Below are 21197 nucleotides of genomic sequence, written 5' to 3' on the forward strand. Positions count from 1 at the left end.
GGTAGGATCCCGGCTTCACTCAGAAACTAGAACAACTAATCATTTTAATTGAAATAGAAGAGTAGGTAGGTTAAATGTTCAAAGGAGAAAATTAGCAATTTTGGTATAATTACAAATATAAATCTTTTTCTGGAAACAGAGAGGGTTTAATGTGCATATGTATTATGTGTTGCAGATGCAACATTGGTAGTTTGAAGATACAAAGGGTCTTTAACTTTTAACTTGTTTGTCTTAGCTTCACCTGTTTTCAATATGTAGATGCTAGTATTTATCGCAGATACTTCAATAGTTCAATTCATCAGAATCAGATCACATAAATTTACAGCACAAAAATTAATTAAGAATTCAAAATGTCTGGTCCCTCACTTTCCAGGAACAAAGTTGGTTGCAAAAGCCCATGCATTGTTGTTGACAGGGTCTGCCAAGTGGTCAACAAGGTTTTCTAGTGGTCCCTTTCCGGTGACAATAGCCTGTACGAAGAAACCAAACATGGAGAACATGGCCAGTCTTCCGTTCTTGAGTTCTTTTACCTTAAGCTCAGCAAATGACTCTGGATCCTCAGCAAGGCCTAAAGGGTCAAAACTTCCTCCAGGGTAAAGCGGGTCTACAATTTCACCGAGTGGTCCACCTGCAACACGGTATCCCTCAACAGCACCCATCAGGATAACTTGGGTAGCCCAGATGGCCAAGATGCTTTGTGCATGGACCAAACTTGGGTTCCCTAAGTAGTCAAGTCCACCTTCGCTGAAGATTTGTGAACCAGCCTTGAACCAGACTGCTTCTCCAAACTTGACACCATTACGTGCCAAGAGCTCAGGAAAGACACAGCCAAGAGCTCCAAGCATGGCCCATCTGGAATGGATGACTTCAAGCTCACGGTTTTTGGAAAAGGTCTCTGGATCAGCGGAAAGTCCAGCAGTGTCCCAACCATAGTCACCTGGGAATTCACCAGTAAGGTAAGAAGGGGCTTCACCGGAGAATGGGCCCAAGTACTTGACACGGTCTGGTCCATACCATGGGCTGTTAGACACCGGTGCTTTCACTGTTTTCCGCATGGAAATTCTCCCATTTCCAAATAGCTCAGAAGAAGGAGCTACTTGCACAGATTTTCCAGCGAAAGACGGGGAAGAAAGGGCCATTGATGCAGCAGCCATTGCTATATGAATATAGGTAGTATATATGAGCTACTGATTAGAGTTGTAGAGTGATGTTTGGGCTTGTGTTCAAAGTGTTGTGTGAAGAGGTATATATAGTATTCAGACACATCAAGAGTCCTTATCTTTGGAGATCATTATCTCTTTTATAACTGGTTGATAGTATTATGGGGACCGGATTTACCATTTAGCTAGCTAGTGTTTCGATACCAGTAAGGCAACCACTGTTGTGCTAGGTGTGAAATAATTTGAAGGATTTTCGGAAGTTGATTGAATCTTATCAACCAACCAGCTACTGCCACACATGCAGTTTGATATTTTTATCTCTTCTTGGAGCAAAAAACAATATCAAATTCATATCTTGGGCAATGTGCGTAGCTGTTTAGAAGGGACCTCCAAAAATCATAAACTTCATATCAGTGGTGCTCGATTTTCTTTACATTTTTGTATTTAAAACAACTTCTTAGATTTAATTTCTAATACAAGGAAATTCTTTTGTGGTGTGCATATCTTGGAAATCCATATTAGCTGAAAGCATTCCACACATATAATAATGTGAAAAAGCTGTTTGCTTCAGTAACAAGCTCAACTTTTTACAATTTTAGAACTTGATTTTTTTTCAAATCAGTTTTTGATCTTGGATATATATGTTTTAAAACTTGTAGGATTGCCTTTCCTGAATGCCTGTACATATGGAACTCTAAACTGAATCATCACTCTTAGTTCCCATTTCAATTATTGTTGTTTGTAGGAGTTGCAGATAGGTTTCTTGTATCAGTTCCAAATTAGCAGGGTTTGGGAGGTTTCAATGTACATAGTCTTTTGTGGATTTTCATTAAGGATCGGGTTAAAACTGACACTGTAAAATATAGATTAAGCATGTAATTGTTGCCTCACTCTTATAAATCGTAAAGTTTAAAGCATTTTTACTTGAAGATGCGATGTAAAAGAAAGTTCCACGCCTTCTGAAGTAAACTTATGTGATCTTTTAATTGCATAAAGCTATTGCTCATGTATTTCAAGGACTAGCAATTACTCCATATTAGAATCCTGTAGAGTTTCTTGTAAATGCATTCTATGTCCAAATGATTAATGTCATCCCTAAATTATTTAGTAAAATTTCCAAACCAAGTAGCAGAAGACATGGGGGGGGGGGGCTTGTAAAAACTCGAGATTATCTAATTATGAGCATTAGTTTCCCATTGAAAATTTACTATATAAGTCTAACTGATTAATAGAGTGAATCTATAATTATCTATCCAGGTTATCAATGTGGATGTAGTTTTGTGAACCAAGCAGTGTAGGATGAAAGATTATCTTAAAACTTCCCACTTAATTACATAAACTTGCAGCACGTATGCACATATAAAAGGAATAGCTAGGAAAATCGAAAAAATATAAGCATAAAAATATGCACCAAAGGGCTTGCTCACAAGTTGAAATTACATATATATTTCTAGTAGTTATAAGTAATTCACATAGAGTTTACAAATTCAAAATAAAAACAATCAAGACTCTCATAATCTCCACCTAAATTTACTTTCCGGGAACAAAGTTGGTGGCAAAGGCCCAAGCATTGTTGTTAACTGGATCAGCAAGGTGGTCAGCCAAGTTTTCTAGTGGTCCCTTTCCGGTTACAATAGCCTGAACAAAGAACCCAAACATGGAGAACATGGCCAGTCTTCCATTCTTGAGCTCCTTCACCTTGAGCTCAGCAAATGCCTCTGGATCCTCAGCAAGGCCTAATGGATCGAAACTTCCTCCAGGGTAAAGTGGGTCTACAATCTCACCAAGTGGTCCACCTGCAACACGGTAGCCCTCAACAGCGCCCATCAAAATAACCTGGGTAGCCCAGATGGCCAAAATGCTCTGTGCATGGACCAAGCTTGGGTTGCCCAAGTAGTCGAGTCCACCCTCGCTAAAGATCTGTGAACCGGCCTTGAACCAGACGGCTTCACCAAACTTGACACCGTTACGGGCCAAGAGCTCGGGGAAGACACAGCCAAGAGCTCCAAGCATGGCCCATCTGGAGTGGATGACTTCAAGCTCACGGTTCTTGGCAAAGGTCTCAGGATCAGCAGAGAGTCCAGCAGTGTCCCAGCCATAGTCACCTGGGAATTCACCAGTAAGGTATGATGGGGCTTCACCAGAGAATGTCCCAAGTACTTGACGCGGTCTGGGCCGTACCACGGGCTGTCAGAAACTGGTGCCTTGACTGTCTTCCTCATGGAAACTCTTCCATTTCCAAATAGCTCAGAAGAAGACGGGGCTACTTGAACAGCCTTCCCAGTAAAAGAAGGAGAAGAAAGGGCCATTGATGCAACAACCATTGCTAAATTAATATAGGTAGTGTATATGAGCTACTGATTAGAGTTTGTTGGAAAAAACTTAGAGAAAAAAGACATCTACATTTTTTTTTCAGAGAACTTGTACTCTATATTTCTTGTTATTTTTTTCCTCCTGTAAAACTCAAGGTAAACTAGCCATTATATAGGCTTTACAAACATATTAAAACTAACTACTATTAAAACTAACCACTAATTAATGGGTAAATTACATGTCCATAATTTACTCCATAACTCCGCTACCCCACTACTAAACAATTCTAAAATAATAATTTTTCTCTAATAATTAATCTATTGCTAAATATCTAAAATATCTAATAATTAAATAAACAAATAATTAATAACTAAATTTAAGATTATTCCAACATTCAACCCCATAATCTTAAATTTACGAAGCACTTTCTCTTCGCCTGTGATGCACTTCTCACCACCATCAATTTTGATGCACTTTCTCATCAAAAGCACTTTGGAGCACTTCTCTCCAAGAACACTTTGGAGCACTCCAAGAACACTTTGGAGCACTTTCTCTCCAAAAATATTTTGGAGCACTTTCTCTCCATAACTCTAAAGGAGTGGTTCTCCCTCGATCAATTGTGTCATCCTTTCTTCATCATTCTGAAATCTACAATTTTTTGTCAGATACCCATATTTTTTGCATTTGTAGATGCCATGGAAAATATTAAGGATAAGAGTTTTATAAGCCGTGAATCATATGGCTCTGATACCAATGTTGGAAAAAACTTAGAGAAAAAAGACACCTACATTTTTTTTTGCAATTTTTCTTAATTTTTCTTTTCCTCCTGTAAAACTCAAGGTAAACTAGTCATTATATAGGCTTTACAAACATATTAAAACTAACTACTATTAAAACTAACCACTACTAATTAATGGGTAAATTACATGTCCATAATTTACTCCATAACTCCACTACCCCACTACTAAACAATTCTAAAATAATAATTTTTCTCTAATAATTAATCTATTGCTAAATATCTAAAATATCTAATAATTAAATAAACAAATAATTAATAACTAAATTTAAGATTATTCCAACAGATTGTGGGATTGAGTTTTAAGTGTTGTGACAAGGGATATATATATTCCTACACATCAAGAAGTCCTTATCTTTGGAGATGATTATCTCATTTCTAACTGGCTGAGAGTATTACGGGGACCATATTTTGCATTGCATTTAGTTGATTTCCAAATCGCATTGGACGTGCTCTTAGGTGTGAAATAACTCAAAGGATTTTCAGAACTCGATTGTGTCCTATCAACCAATCAGCTATTGCCACACATGCAGTTTGATATTGCTATCTCTTCTTGTAGGCTGTAGCAAAAACAATATCCCAGCCAGACTAAGACCGCTTATGTGGATGGTGGGAATACACCTTAGCTGAGGGACCTCAAGTATTACAACTTCGTATAAGTGGTGCAATATTTTATTTATTTCTTCAATACAAACCAATGATTTAATTTAATTATTATGAAACAATGTGTTCTGTGATTTCTAATATATATACCTGGAAATCAATATTAACAGAAAAACGTTGCAGGAGTTCAGTTCATAAATGGATTGACAATAGTTCACTTCAACAAGTTGTTAATATTTCCCATTTTGAACTTTGAGATTTTCAGACAAGTTTTTGATCAAGGACAACTACTTGTTCACTCTTTCTGAACCAAATTGTTCCAGTTTATCAAGCGAGGGACTGATCAGCGGAAACTCAACAACTTTGAGGTAGCCTGGTCTACACTTGGAACACTTAATTGACTCATCATCTTAGTTCCCATGTCATTTTTTAGTGCAGGGCATGCAGAGAATATTCATTTGCAAAGTACTTGACAAGTCCAATGTAGCAGAGTTTTGTGAAGGCCACGATGCACGTAGCATTATGTTGTTTTTTCATGGTCAGGTTAAAACCTGATTTGTTGGACCTGTAATAAGCATTTAACTATAGCATCAACACTACTACAGCTAATATCGAAGATAATGAATTAACCTTTCATTCACAGCTTTTCTGATACTTGATATGAAACATAAGTTTAAAGTACAAAGATGCCATGTAAACTTCCATACTGTTTTGAAGTAAAGTTATGATATCTTTATTTGCACAAGGCTACTTTTTTGAGTATAACAAAGATTGGAAATTACTCCATATTATATATCTTAAATAAAGTTTCTTGTGAATAAATTAACTTCATTCATTTAGTCTAATGAGTTCATGCCCAAATACATTAGTAAATTCAAATTATGCAGCAAGATAGGTGAACTTTCAAGAACTCTGAGACTGTCTAATTATAAGTTGCTTAGTTTCACATTGAGAAGTTTACTATTCAAATTTAATATTGTTGTTAGTATGATGAATTCACAAGTCAAAGGTTTGTGATTTGTAGCCATATATTATCTAAAACATCACACTTCAGTTTATAAACTTGCAACAGAAAGAAATAGAAATATTGAGCATAATGGCAGAACATAAAGTTATAAAGTATGCACCAGAGGGACTCCCAGAAGTTGAAATTATATATAATTCTAATAATTTATAAGTAATTCACATAGAGTTTTACAAACTCAAAATCAAACAATTAAGACACTGATCATACTATCCGTCTAGATTTACTTTCCGGGAACAAAGTTGGTGGCAAAGGCCCAAGCATTGTTGTTAACTGGATCAGCAAGGTGGTCAGCCAAGTTTTCTAGTGGTCCCTTTCCGGTTACAATAGCCTGAACAAAGAACCCAAACATGGAGAACATGGCAAGTCTTCCATTCTTGAGCTCCTTCACCTTGAGCTCAGCAAATGCCTCGGGATCCTCAGCAAGGCCTAATGGGTCGAAACTTCCTCCAGGGTAAAGTGGGTCTACAATCTCACCAAGTGGTCCACCTGCAACACGGTAGCCCTCAACAGCGCCCATCAAAATAACCTGGGTAGCCCAGATGGCCAAAATGCTTTGTGCATGGACCAAACTTGGGTTGCCCAAGTAGTCAAGTCCGCCTTCGCTGAAGATTTGTGAACCGGCCTTGAACCAGACGGCTTCGCCAAACTTGACACCGTTACGGGCCAAGAGCTCGGGGAAGACACAGCCAAGAGCTCCAAGCATGGCCCATCTGGAGTGGATGACTTCAAGCTCACGGTTCTTGGCAAAGGTCTCGGGATCAGCAGAGAGTCCAGCAGTGTCCCATCCATAGTCACCTGGGAATTCACCAGTAAGGTATGATGGGGCTTCACCAGAGAATGGTCCCAAGTACTTGACGCGGTCTGGGCCGTACCAGGGGCTGTCAGAAACTGGTGCCTTGACTGTCTTCCTCATGGAAACTCTTCCATTTCCAAATAGCTCAGAAGAAGATGGAGCTACTTGAACAGCCTTCCCAGCAAAAGAAGGAGAAGAAAGGGCCATTGTTGCAGCAGCCATTTATATTAAGGAGTTGTAAAGAAAATATAATGATAGTTGTTATAACAAGTGTTGAGTGATTTATGAACCTGGTTTTGGCACTGATTTATACAAGCTTAGAGTTGGGCCTTTGCTTATCTAATGACATCTTTATCTGCATTCTCATTGGCTTTCAGGATTCTCTATCAATACTTGATTCCTTTCGGCCACCAGGTTTGAGATATTATAATTGCAAGGCCATAAATGGTGTTGTCCCCCCCTGTTAGAAATCTGTGGACTAGCTTCATTTTAAGTGATATTTTTGGTTAGTCGTTGGCGATCACAGGGCTCCTCCTATCTTGTCTTTTTTTTTTATTGTTGTTGTAGAGCTTAAACTTTGTTGCTCTTGTATCAGATTTTTTCCACTAGTAACTTATCACTGATGAAATGCAAGTAGTTAACTGCAGTAACATTTACAGCTTTATTCATCAGAATCAGAGAACTTCAGAAAATCTATAAATTATGCATTTATGCTTGACAAGTTTTGAAGTTCTACAAAACAATTTGGTCGAATTTGATACGAAAACCATTACAACTTCAGGCTATATCATCGAACCATACACAGCACTACTAGCTCCAACTGTTACTATGAAATAGTAGTATATATGTTAAATGTATCGCTGCTTAAATTCATATGCAGATTACATATATAAGGGACGAATGCAGTAAATAAGTTAAAAAGAATGAAAGAAAGTTTGAATGAGATAACATCATAGCTAGGTTCAGACAGATGCTCTGGTTCCACAAAAGAAAAAAAAAGAATAGCATGAATATGAAACAATTCCATATCAATAACTACAGGAACACGAATTATCTATCTTTTAAAAAAGGCTTAATTATAATTTAGCCCTTAAAGTATAATCTGATGTACACATGAACCCTTAAACAAAAAAATTATACATTTTGACCCCTTAACTATATGTTGTGTACACTTCAACCCTTGTGCTATTTTTTTTTCTGATATTACCCTTAAAGGTTGTATACTTCAGCCCCTAAACTATGAATTTTGTACATTTTAACCTTTAATCATTTTTTATATACTTTTTTTGATTCTTGCAAAAAATTATTTAAAATTACTTAACATCTAATTTTTTAATAATATTATATATCATATTAATTAGTCTATACAATCAAATAAGTTTTAATTTATATTGGTTATAATTGCATATATTCTAAGATATTATTAGTATATTAAAATTTTGTAAGTTTTTTCTATAAGCAAAATTTATAATTCTAGTAATATTCACCGAAAGTAAACTAAATATAATAATACATTTTTAATTATTATATTATACATTTATATATATATTTTATATTTTATATTACTTAATAAATAAAAATGACAAGAAAATGATTTACGAACAATACTGCCCTTGAAGTATCTGATTGCGGACATAATAACCCTTGAGGTTGAGGGCAGTATTGGAAGAAATTTTGACAAAAGGGTTAAAGTGAACAAATCTCATACTTGGAGGGTTAAAATATACAACATTTTTTTTAGGGTTTTATGTGTACAATGTGTCATACTTTAAGGGTTAAGTTATAATTAAGCCTTTAAAAAAACTATATGACAAAATTTCACAAATATTAAGTTCTTGCTCAGAGTCTACTTGCTCTGTGAGGCAGGCATAAAGGATTTGACAACAGTACATTTGCCAGATGTTCAACTTTGAGAAGCATTCCACCACCACATAGAAGTAGCTAGGTCACCAAGTCTAGCCCATACATTTCTCTTGGAGCATGGGCGTGTTTGCATTCTATGTTAAAATTACTTCATACCAAACACCTAAGTATCCTAGTTAGTGGTGCAGCATTGTCTAGCCAGATATAAAATCAAGTCTTTGAAATATTATCAACCAATGAGAAAAGAGATAGAGATCTCAAAAGATAACGACCCTTCTACGTGCATGTAATATTTATACTCGTCCACACAACTCACTAAACTCAAGCCTACAAACATTAACAACTACTTCTCCTTCAATACTTAACTTCAATTGCAATGGCTGCTGCATCGATGGCTCTCTCTTCCCCATCATTTGCCGGAAAGGCCGTGCAAGTAGCTCCATCTTCATCAGAGCTCTTTGGAAATGGAAGAGTTTCCATGAGGAAAACAGTCAAGGCACCAGTTTCTAACAGCCCCTGGTACGGCCCAGACCGTGTCAAGTACTTGGGACCATTCTCTGGTGAAGCCCCATCTTACCTCACTGGTGAATTCCCAGGTGACTATGGATGGGATACTGCTGAACTTTCTGCTGATCCCGAGACCTTTTCCAAGAACCGTGAGCTTGAAGTCATCCACTCCAGATGGGCCATGCTTGGAGCTCTTGGCTGCGTCTTCCCCGAGCTCTTGGCCCGTAACGGTGTCAAGTTTGGCGAAGCCGTCTGGTTCAAGGCCGGTTCACAGATCTTCAGCGAAGGCGGGCTCGACTACTTGGGCAACCCGAGCTTGGTCCATGCACAGAGCATTTTGGCCATCTGGGCTACCCAGGTTATTTTGATGGGCGCTGTTGAGGGCTACCGTGTTGCAGGTGGACCACTTGGTGAGATTGTAGACCCACTTTACCCTGGAGGAAGTTTCGACCCATTAGGCCTTGCTGATGATCCTGAGGCTTTTGCCGAGCTCAAGGTCAAGGAGCTCAAGAATGGAAGACTTGCTATGTTCTCAATGTTTGGTTTCTTTGTACAAGCTATTGTCACAGGGAAGGGTCCTTTGGAGAACCTAGCTGACCATCTTGCAGATCCCGTGAACAACAATGCTTGGGCATTCGCCACCAACTTTGTCCCCGGAAAGTGAGAGTAGAGAATTTTTGAGTTTGAACAGTGTGTGCCATTGTAATGTAAATTAATATGGCTGATGAAGTAAATTGTGAATTTATATGTTATATTCTTGTCCATCCATAATTCCATATGGTGTTTCTAATTTGTGCATGCATTTATCAATTAGTAAAGCTGCATCATCTAGAATATCAAAATACAATGCTAAGGTCCAATTCCAATCTTATCTTTGATTTAGTTCTGGTACAAACGGGGAAAAAATCAATCAGATATGAGTGTTTGCAAAATGTAGTGGCCAAGAATGAAGTTGAATCTTAAATATTTTTACGGACTGTAAATTCGATTCTAGAATACTCAGACAAGGCTTTGTAATTGTAAGATATCATTTCAAGAAAGTGAACCCCCTAAAGAATTCTCTTTTACCATCTCTTGATTTCCAGAATCCTCAAAGGATCCACCTTAATTATCAAGTCGTAAACAAGGTTTGATGATATTAAATAAAAAATGCAGCATTTTGTGAAAAATGATGGCTGAATTTGGATAGTGGTTCTGATAAAGGGTTTTATGTTAAAAGGGCCAAAGGTAAAAAGGAATTCACGCAGAGGGCATGCAAGGGTTGCTCGGCGGTGTTGAAAATTGAAATGCAGTGATGGCAGTTGCCTGGTAATTTGGCATCTCTTATTTCCGTAGCTTGGTTAGATGGCCCTTGCGCATAAGTTATGGGTTTAGTTTTGGATGTCTATATTCCCATCAGTTCATTGCTGTATGGAAGTATACTTCTTAAACTCTAAGCTCCATACTAATTTCGTTCTGCACCTGTTTCCTACACGAACCAAGTCCGAATCCACATGTGTGGCTCCAATCCACATCGAGATGCAACATAGGCTGTGGCTTCCTGTTTTATTAGTTAAGATAAACCCGAGCAACAATATTCTTGATCAAGTTTAACCTGGGCGCCTCGGTCAGGATTCAAAACATAAGACCAACCGATTTGATTTGTATTGGTCTGATTTTAGGGTCCGCTTTATCTTACTTCTTGATACTGCAAAAGATAAGGTAACTAAGCAAACACATTTATCTATTGGCCTAAGTGAAACACATGCATTGTGCCCCCATTTGCCCGGTGAAAAACATATGCAATGTACAATCTTGATACCTGTTATGCCAAAAAATTGGTATAAATAATATTCAGATTTAGATTGATAAAATTGGCAAAATCAAATGAGAAACGCCTAAAATCTAGGAAAATATGAGATTGACTTTCCATAAAAAAAAAGGCGCGCCCTAAAAACGCACCCCATTGACTGAATAGCTGATTGACAGTTGTGGTTACTATGCCTTAAAAGGCGCGCCCTCAAACATAGTGGGGAGGCGCGCCCAATTACTGAAGAGTGGGTGAGTAATTCCTTGATTGAATTCTGTCCCAGGGTGAGCCTTAGGGCGCACCCTAAGTGAGAAAGGCTCTTTGGACGGATTACTCATATATGATTATTTTGACAGACTCATACCTTGACTTTACTTGGATAGAAATAGGGCAAGCCCTAACGGTGCATAATTTACGGCGCGCCCTATAATATAGAATGACAAAAGAAGAGGTCAAAGGCTAATAACACAAGGCGGCGCCAACATACATAAATGTTTGGGCGCGCCCTTAAACTCTACTTGACACATAATATAACTTTGACATGATACTTGGATGAACTCTTTGGAAGATTCAAGGAAGATGTAAATTATTATTACTAACTTATTTGATGCAGGTACTCTATTGAAGAACTCCTTCCTGTAGCACATCTACAGGAAAGGCGGTGTCCGTGGTCAGAGACCTCCAGGGGTATGCCTGGACTGAAGGCCTCCTCCTGTAGTCAATGGGTGTCCTCATTAGGGATGTGGGGTGCAATCTGGTGTGTGCTTTGGGAGCTCTGTCTCTGTAGTCAACTGGTGTCCTCGTTGGGAGACTTCGGAGTATCCTGCACTTTGCACCCAAAAGCTTGGGATCACTTGTCCTGCAATCTGGTAGGGGCTCCTTATCGGGGGACAAGGATGCGTCCAGCATTTGGGGTGAACCACGACTATACGTGCGTCCACGGATTAGAGAAATAGCTGGTAGCAGAGGGTTATCCTTGGCCAGGGAGATACCTTATCCGTGAAGTCTCAAAGCCGCGGACGAGCCTTGGGCCTTTGTGGTTGGGCCTAATCGGTGGACATTCCTAAAGCTAGTAGAAGACGGTTTCCAGTGGGTTTCCTACTGGGCCTCGGGATAAGAAATCTAAGCCCATTAGGTTTCTTGTTCCTCCAGAACTACGCGGGCTTGATCCTCTATAAATAGGGGTACGTAGGCAAATTGTAAGGGGTCAGAAGTGAGAGTACAAAGGAGCCACCACTAACCCTAAGCAATCTCAGCCCCCAATAATCACCACCACCAAACACTGTTCATCTTTTCTGACGAATAATGTTCATCGGGTCCGCCGGTTACTGTTCACGTTTACGACGAATAACCGCCATCACAGATCTTGTTTCCGGCTACGAACCTCAAGTTTTGTTGTTCCCAAATTCCTCCGTCAACAAATTGGCGCTAGAAGGAGGGGCTAATCAAGATCTGCATCTGGGAGGAAGAATGTCTCAATATCGTGATGTAAGTTTTTATGATGGAAGTTCTGAAGAAGATTCTGGGAGGAAGGAGGGGCTATGAATATGAACCCTACGTTCCGCCAATGACCGATCGTCCTACATCGGACGTTGGGGGACAGCCGCCTGTGCTCATCAGCAATGCCGACTTGTTGGAACAACTGTATCGCATGGGCGATGCTTTGAATGGTTTTGATTCAAGGTTGAGCACCGTGGAGCGACGCAAGGCCATGAGGGGTCTTCGCCGCGACCGTGCAACTCACGCACCTGGAAAAGCACCCATGACTGATAGGGATGCCTCAGCCGGCCATGATACAACGCGTGTGCCCCTGAATTCTCAGGAAAATCGGGAGCGACACCGCGATCCAACGCGTGTGCCCCTGAATTCCCAAGAAAATCGGGAGCGGCACCGCGATCATGAGAGAGCTCCTCCCCGCAGATCGCTGGATTGATATGGGCGTGGGTATGAAAACGATCGTTGGAGAAGGCCTCAATGGAGGGGAAGAGGTGGAGGCCGAGGTAGATACTTAGAGGGATACCGTCGCGATAATTACCGCGGTCACCTTGATTCCCGCTGGAATAACCGAGCAGACAGCTATGACTATGAGGAACATGATGATCACAGAGACGTAGAAAACTATGATCGCGGTACGGCTCGAGGCCGCGGCCAGGGTCAAGAAGAAAATCAAGGGAGAAATCAAGGACGGAATCCCGAAGTAATTGTGATACCCGAAGAGGCCCAAAACACGAACCAGCAGCAAGCCCCTCCCGGGGGGAATCAAGTGGAGGTACCTCCATTACAACCCCAAGGTCCGCAACCTCAAATGCAGACCATTCCAGGAGTGGGAACTTTCAATGTAGGAGATCTAAAAAGGCTACTTAACCACCTGGAAGGAAGAGTGACGGCCACAGCTGAAATCTCTTCCCCATTCTCGGTGAAGTCTCGAAGCCGCGGACGAGCCTTGGGCCTTTGTGGTTGGGCCTCATCGGCGGATATTCCTAAAGCTAGTAGAAGACGGTTTCCAGTGGGTTTCCTACTGGGCCTCGAGATAAGAAATCTAAGCCCATTAGGTTTCTTGTTCCCCAAGAACTACGTGGGCTTGATCCTTTATAAATAGGGGTACGTAGGCAAATTGTAAGGGGTTAGAAGCGAGAGCGCAAAAGAGCCACCACTAACCCTAAGCAATCTCAGCCCCCAATAATCACCACCACCAAACACTGTTCATCTTTTCCGACGAATACTGTTCATCAGGTCCGCCGGTTACTGTTCACGTTTCCGACGAAGAACTGCCATCACAGATTTTGTTTTCAGCTACGAATCTCAAGTTTTGTTACTCCCAAATTCCTCCGTCAACAATACCGAAGAGCATGGTGAATCATAAACTCGTGTAATTCCGGTTCACTCAGGTAAATTATATCGATTATCGAGTATTCCTTAGATGCATTAGTTTATTAGGAAACCTGAATTGTTCTAAAACACAGTGTAATGTACATTCGAGTAGTTTCTTTGTCATTGTAGTAAGATTACTGGATACAAACCTTAAATCCAATTTTACAATTCGATTACCGTAAACATCTAAATTTTAATAAATTAGTAAAGAAAAAGAAGCTTCACAATAATAATATTATGGCATAGTGTCCGACTCATCTATCAGGTATATCCGTGTATTATTCACCAAGTATACCGATTTCCGATTACGAGTTTGTGGGACATGAAATCGTAAGTGCATTGAGAAGCACTTGTATCCATATTTACAAATTCATGTGGCTGTAGTGTAGAATCTAATCCTAGCTGATAATTCCCTGTTAAATGTTTTGGCATATTGCACACCTAATAATTCCATGGCTGGCTGGTGGTCATCAAATGCTTGCAGATTTTCAAAATTATCATCAACCAATGAAGAGCAAGATCAGATACACAAAGCTTAGGACCGTTACCAACTCAAGACTTATAAATACCCATACAACCATGAAAACCCAAACCAAGCAACACTTTTACTTGAATATTTCAATAACCAAAGTAGCTTCTGTTGAATATATATTATAGATGGCTGCTGCATCCATGGCTCTATCTTCCCCATCTTTCGCTGGAAAGGCAGTGCAAGTTGCTCAGTCTTCTGAGCTATTTGGAAATGGAAGAGTTTCCATGAGGAAGACAGTCAAGGCACCAGTTTCTAACAGCCCCTGGTACGGTCCTGACCGTGTCAAGTACTTGGGACCATTCTCCGGTGAAGCCCCATCATACCTTACTGGTGAATTCCCTGGTGACTATGGCTGGGACACTGCTGGACTATCTGCTGATCCCGAGACCTTTTCCAAGAACCGTGAGCTTGAAGTCATCCACTCTAGATGGGCCATGCTTGGAGCTCTTGGCTGTGTCTTCCCCGAGCTCTTGGCCCGTAACGGTGTCAAGTTTGGTGAAGCTGTCTGGTTTAAGGCTGGTTCCCAGATTTTCAGTGAAGGTGGACTTGACTACTTGGGCAACCCAAGTTTGGTCCATGCACAGAGCATCTTGGCCATCTGGGCTACCCAGGTTATCTTAATGGGCGCGGTTGAGGGTTACCGTGTTGCTGGTGGACCACTTGGTGAAATTGTAGACCCGCTTTACCCTGGAGGAAGTTTCGACCCATTAGGCCTTGCTGAGGATCCTGAGGCATTTGCAGAACTTAAGGTGAAGGAGCTCAAGAATGGAAGACTTGCCATGTTTTCTATGTTTGGGTTCTTTGTTCAGGCTATTGTAACAGGAAAGGGCCCACTAGAAAACTTAGCTGACCACCTGGCAGACCCAGTAAACAACAATGCCTGGGCCTTTGCCACAAACTTTGTCCCTGGAAAGTGAACGGAGAGATTTTGAACTTTCTCGAATTTCTTGTGTTCTATTTGAGTAGTACATATCTGATATCTTTTCTATGTAACTAGTGGTTTTTAATGATGAAAAGTGGGAATTCGATGCTACTAAAACTCCCCTGAAATAGTGGAATGTATTACTACTTCTAGTTGCTTTCCTTGATATAAGTTGCTAACTTGATGGACCGTTTGGTTAAGAAACGGTATTGCATTTTACAGACACACACTTGTAGCCACAAGGCTAATTTGAAGATTTGTTCCTTGAAGATGTTTGAATCTAGATGTTAATGATAAATGTGATAGTTTGCATCGAACTGTACCATGAAATCTAGATGTTAAGACGCAAAGGTGTCATTTCAGTTAAAGGACTCGCACAATCAAAATTTACTAGTTTTCGATTTTGTTCTTGAATGTGTCAAAACACAAATATTAACTCATACCAGTATGAAGATATTTTTTCTTAATCAGAAGACAGAAATAAAATAAATTGGATTTAATGTCAAAGATTTGCATAAATAGGTTGGCGAGATTGAGTGTTTGTTCTTGAAGGAACATCTAACATAAAAGTTGTTTCCATATTTTTGTAATAAATATGTGAACAGGATGTGTGAGTATTTGTAATAATTTGGCATAGCAAAAAGGGGAAAAAAACTTTTGTACTGAACACAATGATGTGAGAACAAGCTCAATGATATAAAGCAGTGGATGGCACTATGAGAAATGCAAACAAATGAAAATTACTTGGACAGATACAGTAGCTAGGATTTATGATGAAGTCCGAATTATTGGAGGGGCTGCATTGCTGGTTTGTCCTGTTTTTGTGCTGCCATCTTCTTTGGTCCCATCTTGTGCTGTCATCTTGCTTATCTTTGCAAGTGAAGACAGCACCTCATCCATGTTAGGTCGACCGTCTGGCTCTTGGCATGTGCATAGTAAGGCTAACTTAAAGATTTCTTCTAGCTGCTGTTTGTTAGAGATACCTGAAGTTAACTGAGGGTCTACAAGTTGAAGTAATCTTTCAATGCCGTCTGCAAAAACATTCTGAACTAGTTGTGGCAATGTGATTGGCTGTCCATTCTCTTGAGAAAGTCCTGTAGGACGTCTTCTTGTGAGGAACTCCATTACTATCACACCAAAGCTAAAGACATCTACTTTTGTTGTGATTCTCCTCATAAAGGCATACTCTGATATAAAAACACATAACAAACACTTCAATTAGAAGAGGTTAAATGCAGACAAAAGGTAGTCATGTCTTGGGGGGGAGGGGTACTTTCTGTTTACCGTTGATGTTTGAAAATTGTAAATGCACGTGTGATCTTGTAGTTCTTATGTTAATTTAGCTTAAACTGATTGTGATTCTGAAATGTTGAGTTTTGCAAGTCAAAATATGTATTTTAAAGACTGTGATTCTGTATTTCGATGATTCAGTAGAGAAAGATATTGGATTATGTAGAAAGCAAAAAAATGAATATGGACAATATAATCAGGGGAAAGCTGAGAATTACCTGGTGCCAAGTAGCCAATAGTTCCTTCAAAGGCTGATCCTGTGGTGGAGCTGCTACTGGACAAATCAATATCTAGAATTCTGGCTGTCCCAAAATCAGCCACACGGGCCTCCCAATTCCCATCAAAGAGAACGTTGGAGGGCTTCAGATCGCAGTGAACTATTGGAAAATCATAACCTGAATGCAAATAAACCAAGCCCCTTGCAATTGAGACTAAAACATCAATTCTCCCAGAAAATGTCCACTGTGCTTGATCCACCCTCGGATCATGTATAATGCTCTCCAAGTTACCATTTTCCATGTATTCTAAAACTATTGCCTTCAGCTTCAAACTCTCCCAAGCGTAACCTATTAACTTCACCAGATTTCTGTGTTTTAATTTACCAAGCGTCCTGAGTTCTCTGTTGAAACTCTTTTCACTTGTCACGCCAGATTGACGCACCTTCAAGCTTTTTACGGCTATTAGTTGTCCATCTCCCAGTGTACCCTTGTACACAATGCTCATACTACTTGATCCCAAAATGTTATCCTCATTAAACTGATTAGTAGCATCTTCCAATTCTTTTGGATCAAACCTCTTGAGGATCGATTTTGAAGTGTAATTTGGTGCTACATCCTCGAGCTCTTCTGTTTCTTTCTTTCTGATGCATCTACGAAACAGCGGAATTGCTAATAATAAAAGCATGACTATACCAAATGATCCTCCTGAAGCAAGAATTATCACAGTCTTTTTGGAGAGACGGCCTACTGATTTCTTCTGGTTAATGCACGGCTGAAGAAATCGGCCTCCACAAAGAGATGGGTTTCCTTGCAAATTGGTTACACTTATGTTTCTGAATGGACCGCCCTCTGGAACCCGTCCTTCAAGCTGATTGTAAGAAAGATTAAGGTAATTTAAGGAAGACATTTTGGTAAAATTCTCTGGTATTACACCTTTGAACATATTCTGAGAAAGATCAAGCGAGCTAAGATTCCTCAAATTTGCCAAATTTTCAGGGAGTGCCCCATCTAACTGGTTACTTGAGAGATTCAGGTGGGTAAGCAGCGTGAGCTGAGTGAAAATATCTGTTGGAATTTGGCCAGATAATTTGTTCTTTGACGCATCAAGTGATAACAAATTTCTGCAGCCTTTGAGCATAGAAATGCTTCCTGAGATATTGTTATTTGAGATATCAATGGCTTGTATCATTTGTAGCATTCCCATCTCGGGTGGAATTTTTCCAGAAAATGAATTGTGTGAAAGGTCGAGGTAGAACGACAATGTTCTCAGGCTTGATATCACTATTCCTGGAATAGATCCTGTAAGATTATTACGTGAGAGATCCAAGGTCAACAATCGGTTCAGTCTTGCCATGCTTGTAGGGATTGACCCAGAAAGCTTGTTGTCACCGAGGTCCAACACTGACAGTTGCTCGAGTTTTGAGAAACCATCAGGGATGGGTCCGGTAAACTTGTTATTGTTTAGCCGAAGTATATACAGCTTTCTGAGCTCAAAAATGCTTCGTGGAATCGAACCTTCAAGAAGATTGTTATCAAGTGCAAGGCCTTGCAGGAGAGTAAGCTTTGACAGTTCAGGAGGAACTAAGCCTGATAATTTGTTCCCGTGAAGAGCTAATTTAAGAAGTTGACGAAGGTTCCCAATTTCTTTTGGAATCCGTCCTGAAAATGAATTTGTACTGAGAAGCAGAGTATCAAGATTGGTGAGGCTTCCAATGCTTGTTTTCAGCAATCCAGTGAAATTATTTCCACTTAAAATTAGCTTAGTCAGACCTATGCATTCGAAGATGTCATCAGGAATGTCTCCGAACATCTGATTCTTTTCTACACTCAGAAAAGTCAGATTGTGCAACTTTCCTAGGCCTTGAGGAATTTTTCCCGTCAGTTTATTTGTAGACAAATCTATTGCAAGAAGTTTGGTGCAGTTGGTGATGCTGGGAGGAAACAGGCCATCAAGAAAATTATTGGATAATGACAGGTTCTTTAAATTGTGTAGTGCCCCAATGTTTCTTGGTAATGATCCTGTAAGGAGATTGTTTCCCATGGATACATAAGTTAGATTTGTCAGATTCGTTACTGACGAAGGGATCTCTCCACTGAAGCTATTGTTATGTAGCATCAGTATTTGCAATGAAGCCAAAGAATCAATTTCAGAAGGTATGCTGCCAATTAACTCATTACGCGAAAGTTGCAGATTGATTAATGATTTCAGTCGCAGAAATGAGAGTGGAAATGTAGAATTCAACTTATTATCATATAGCCGTAAGGCTTGTAAATTTGCCAAATTTCCAAGCTCAGACGGAATGGCTCCATGGAAATGATTACTATATAAATTTAGCAAGACAAGGTTGGTACACTGGCCTAATTCTTTTGGAATTTCTCCAGTGAGAGAATTGGTGAATAACTGCAATGTCTGTAACTTTGACAATTTTCCTACTTCTGGGGGGATTGGGCCAGATAATCTGTTCTCACTCAGGTCGAGAACTTGAACATCTTTCAGGTTACCAATGGAAGCAGGTATTGAACCTGTTAAACGGTTATGATAAGCTACAAAAATTTGTAGATTAACCAATCTACCGATGCTAGATGGGATATCACCGGTGAGATTGTTATAGATTAAGCCAAGTGCTAACAGTGATGTGCAGTTTGTTAAACTTTCTGGAATGCTTCCAGCCAGTAAATTGTTTCCAAAATCTGCAGTGTGTAGATTTTTAAGCTTTCCCAGCTCTGGTGGGATTGAACCCGAAAGTAAATTTTGATAAAAGATGAGATCAGTGAGCTGTGAGCAATGGCCTAATTGTGGAGGAATATGACCAGTGAATGAGTTTAAAGTTAGATCAAGAACCTGGAGATTAGAAAGATTTCCCAAGAATGGAGAGATTGAGCCCTGAAGTTGCATTTCGGCCACAGAAATCGACACGACAAAAGTATCACACGAGATTCCAGACCAGTTGCAATGATGAGTAGAATCATTCCAATCCAGAAGAGCACCAAGAGGATCCTCTGTAACTGAATTTTTGAATGCTTTTAGAGCTTCAAGCTCAACTTCCAAGCTTGGTTCTGCAGTTAAGGCAGTCCCCACTAGTACTGATAAAACAAGAAGTGCAACAAATCCGACATTTTGTGGTAGAATAACCATAGTTGTCTGAAATAGAGTGGTAATGAGCATGCAAATGCTTGTTACTATATATGCATTTTCAGTTCACAAACTAATCATTCTAGAAATGATTACATACGTTCTTTGAACTTTGACATTGTAATGTGAATGTTTGACTCTATAGACAAATTCTGACTTCTAGCAAATCTCTAGTTGTGAAAGGATAATGACCAAAGCAATTTGTATATCTGCAACTTGAGAGGTCAATCCAAAATGCAGGACATGCACAGCTAGGTGCGTTTGGAAAAGGTTAAAGATGAGAAGATATTCCTATTATTTTTGTTTATCAAACAAAAACCCCGAGATTATGCAACAAACACGGTATTAGACAAACGGATATTGCATTGCATGCCTATTTTATGTGCAAGTTGCCAGTTGGCGCGCGGGTCAAAAGAAGATACTCCTATGAGTAACTAAGACACTGTTTGGTTAAGGGGCGGAAAAGCAGTAGCGTGTGGGAATTGCAGTTACTATGAAACCATGAACTAATATACAGGCATGTCAATTTTTCGTCCCAGGAGGCCCTAAGATTCATGATATATAAGAGCATCTGGTGCCAACTTTGTTACATAATAAAGAATATTATATTTTAAATTCTTTTTACTGTATCATTTTTAGCACACTTCTTTCAAAAAATATTTCACTAATTGACACCTCAAGATGTCAACTTCACTAATTCAATACAAAAAATGCATAACAGAATTATGTTTCAACTTCACTAATTCAATACAAAAAATGCATAACAGAGTTATATTAGATAAATGATAATTTATACACATACCACAAATGAAGTTGACCCCTATGGATGTCAACTTTTGGCATCCGCACCCCATGCCAACTCATTTGGTATCCTAAGAGTAAGTAAAACGGTGATGTTAAAATAAATGTAGCTATTATTATAATTTGAAACCAAAAAGTGATTTTTGATACTAAAATGGAACTTATGGTCTAATGTTAGATGCAAAATTGCATCAAATATATTTGTTATACCCAAAAATTGGTTTAAACATTATTCAAATTAAGTTTGGATAAAATAGTCAAAATTGAGGTACAAATGCCTAAAAGTAAGGAATAGATAAGACGGCCTTCCTTTATGGAAGGAAAGAAGGCGCGCCTTATGTATAGGGAAGGACGCGCCTTATGTATAGGGAAGGACGCGCCCTGAATTATGAACGATTGATGGAAATGTGCCCTGTAGATATGGAAGGCGCGCCCTCACCGGATGAAGGAGGCGCGACTTGTTGGTGGAAGGAAAACACTCAGGAATTCATTATAGGGTTGACCATTTTACCTTTTAAAGAACTTAGGGCGCGCCCTAAGGTCAAGAATGGCTGGGAAGAGGTTCAACATGGTTACATG

The 21197-nt window shown here is 39.5% G+C and overlaps 5 protein-coding genes and 1 pseudogene across 5 annotated transcripts; 2 read left to right on the forward strand and 4 right to left on the reverse strand.

The window, feature by feature from the left end:
• Positions 1–267: 267 nt before the first annotated feature.
• LOC141668266 (chlorophyll a-b binding protein, chloroplastic-like) lies at positions 268–1231 on the reverse strand. The gene has a single exon (XM_074475065.1). The coding sequence runs from the start codon at positions 1152–1154 to the stop codon at positions 363–365; it is 792 nt and encodes a 263-aa protein (XP_074331166.1). The 5' UTR covers positions 1155–1231; the 3' UTR covers positions 268–362.
• A 1376-nt stretch (positions 1232–2607) lies between these two features.
• On the reverse strand, positions 2608–3484 carry LOC141667343 (chlorophyll a-b binding protein, chloroplastic-like; annotated as a pseudogene).
• A 2635-nt stretch (positions 3485–6119) lies between these two features.
• LOC141667303 (chlorophyll a-b binding protein, chloroplastic-like) lies at positions 6120–6944 on the reverse strand. Its single transcript, XM_074473730.1, has one exon. It carries the CDS (start codon positions 6912–6914, stop codon positions 6120–6122), a length of 795 nt encoding a protein of 264 aa, XP_074329831.1. The 5' UTR covers positions 6915–6944.
• A 1987-nt stretch (positions 6945–8931) lies between these two features.
• LOC141667411 (chlorophyll a-b binding protein, chloroplastic-like) lies at positions 8932–9726 on the forward strand. The gene has a single exon (XM_074473903.1). The coding sequence runs from the start codon at positions 8932–8934 to the stop codon at positions 9724–9726; it is 795 nt and encodes a 264-aa protein (XP_074330004.1).
• A 4569-nt stretch (positions 9727–14295) lies between these two features.
• LOC141668460 (chlorophyll a-b binding protein, chloroplastic-like) lies at positions 14296–15293 on the forward strand. The gene has a single exon (XM_074475357.1). The coding sequence runs from the start codon at positions 14380–14382 to the stop codon at positions 15169–15171; it is 792 nt and encodes a 263-aa protein (XP_074331458.1). The 5' UTR covers positions 14296–14379; the 3' UTR covers positions 15172–15293.
• Positions 15176–20026, reverse strand: LOC141668459 (uncharacterized). The gene is made up of 2 exons (XM_074475356.1): positions 16685–20026; positions 15176–16363 (listed from the first exon to the last, which is right to left on the reverse strand). Exons 1-2 carry the CDS (start codon positions 19848–19850, stop codon positions 15945–15947), a joined length of 3585 nt encoding a protein of 1194 aa, XP_074331457.1. The 5' UTR covers positions 19851–20026; the 3' UTR covers positions 15176–15944.
• Positions 20027–21197: the final 1171 nt, after the last annotated feature.

Source organism: Apium graveolens, chromosome 6 (genome assembly GCF_009905375.1).
Source record: "Apium graveolens cultivar Ventura chromosome 6, ASM990537v1, whole genome shotgun sequence".
Taxonomy (NCBI): domain Eukaryota; kingdom Viridiplantae; phylum Streptophyta; class Magnoliopsida; order Apiales; family Apiaceae; genus Apium; species Apium graveolens.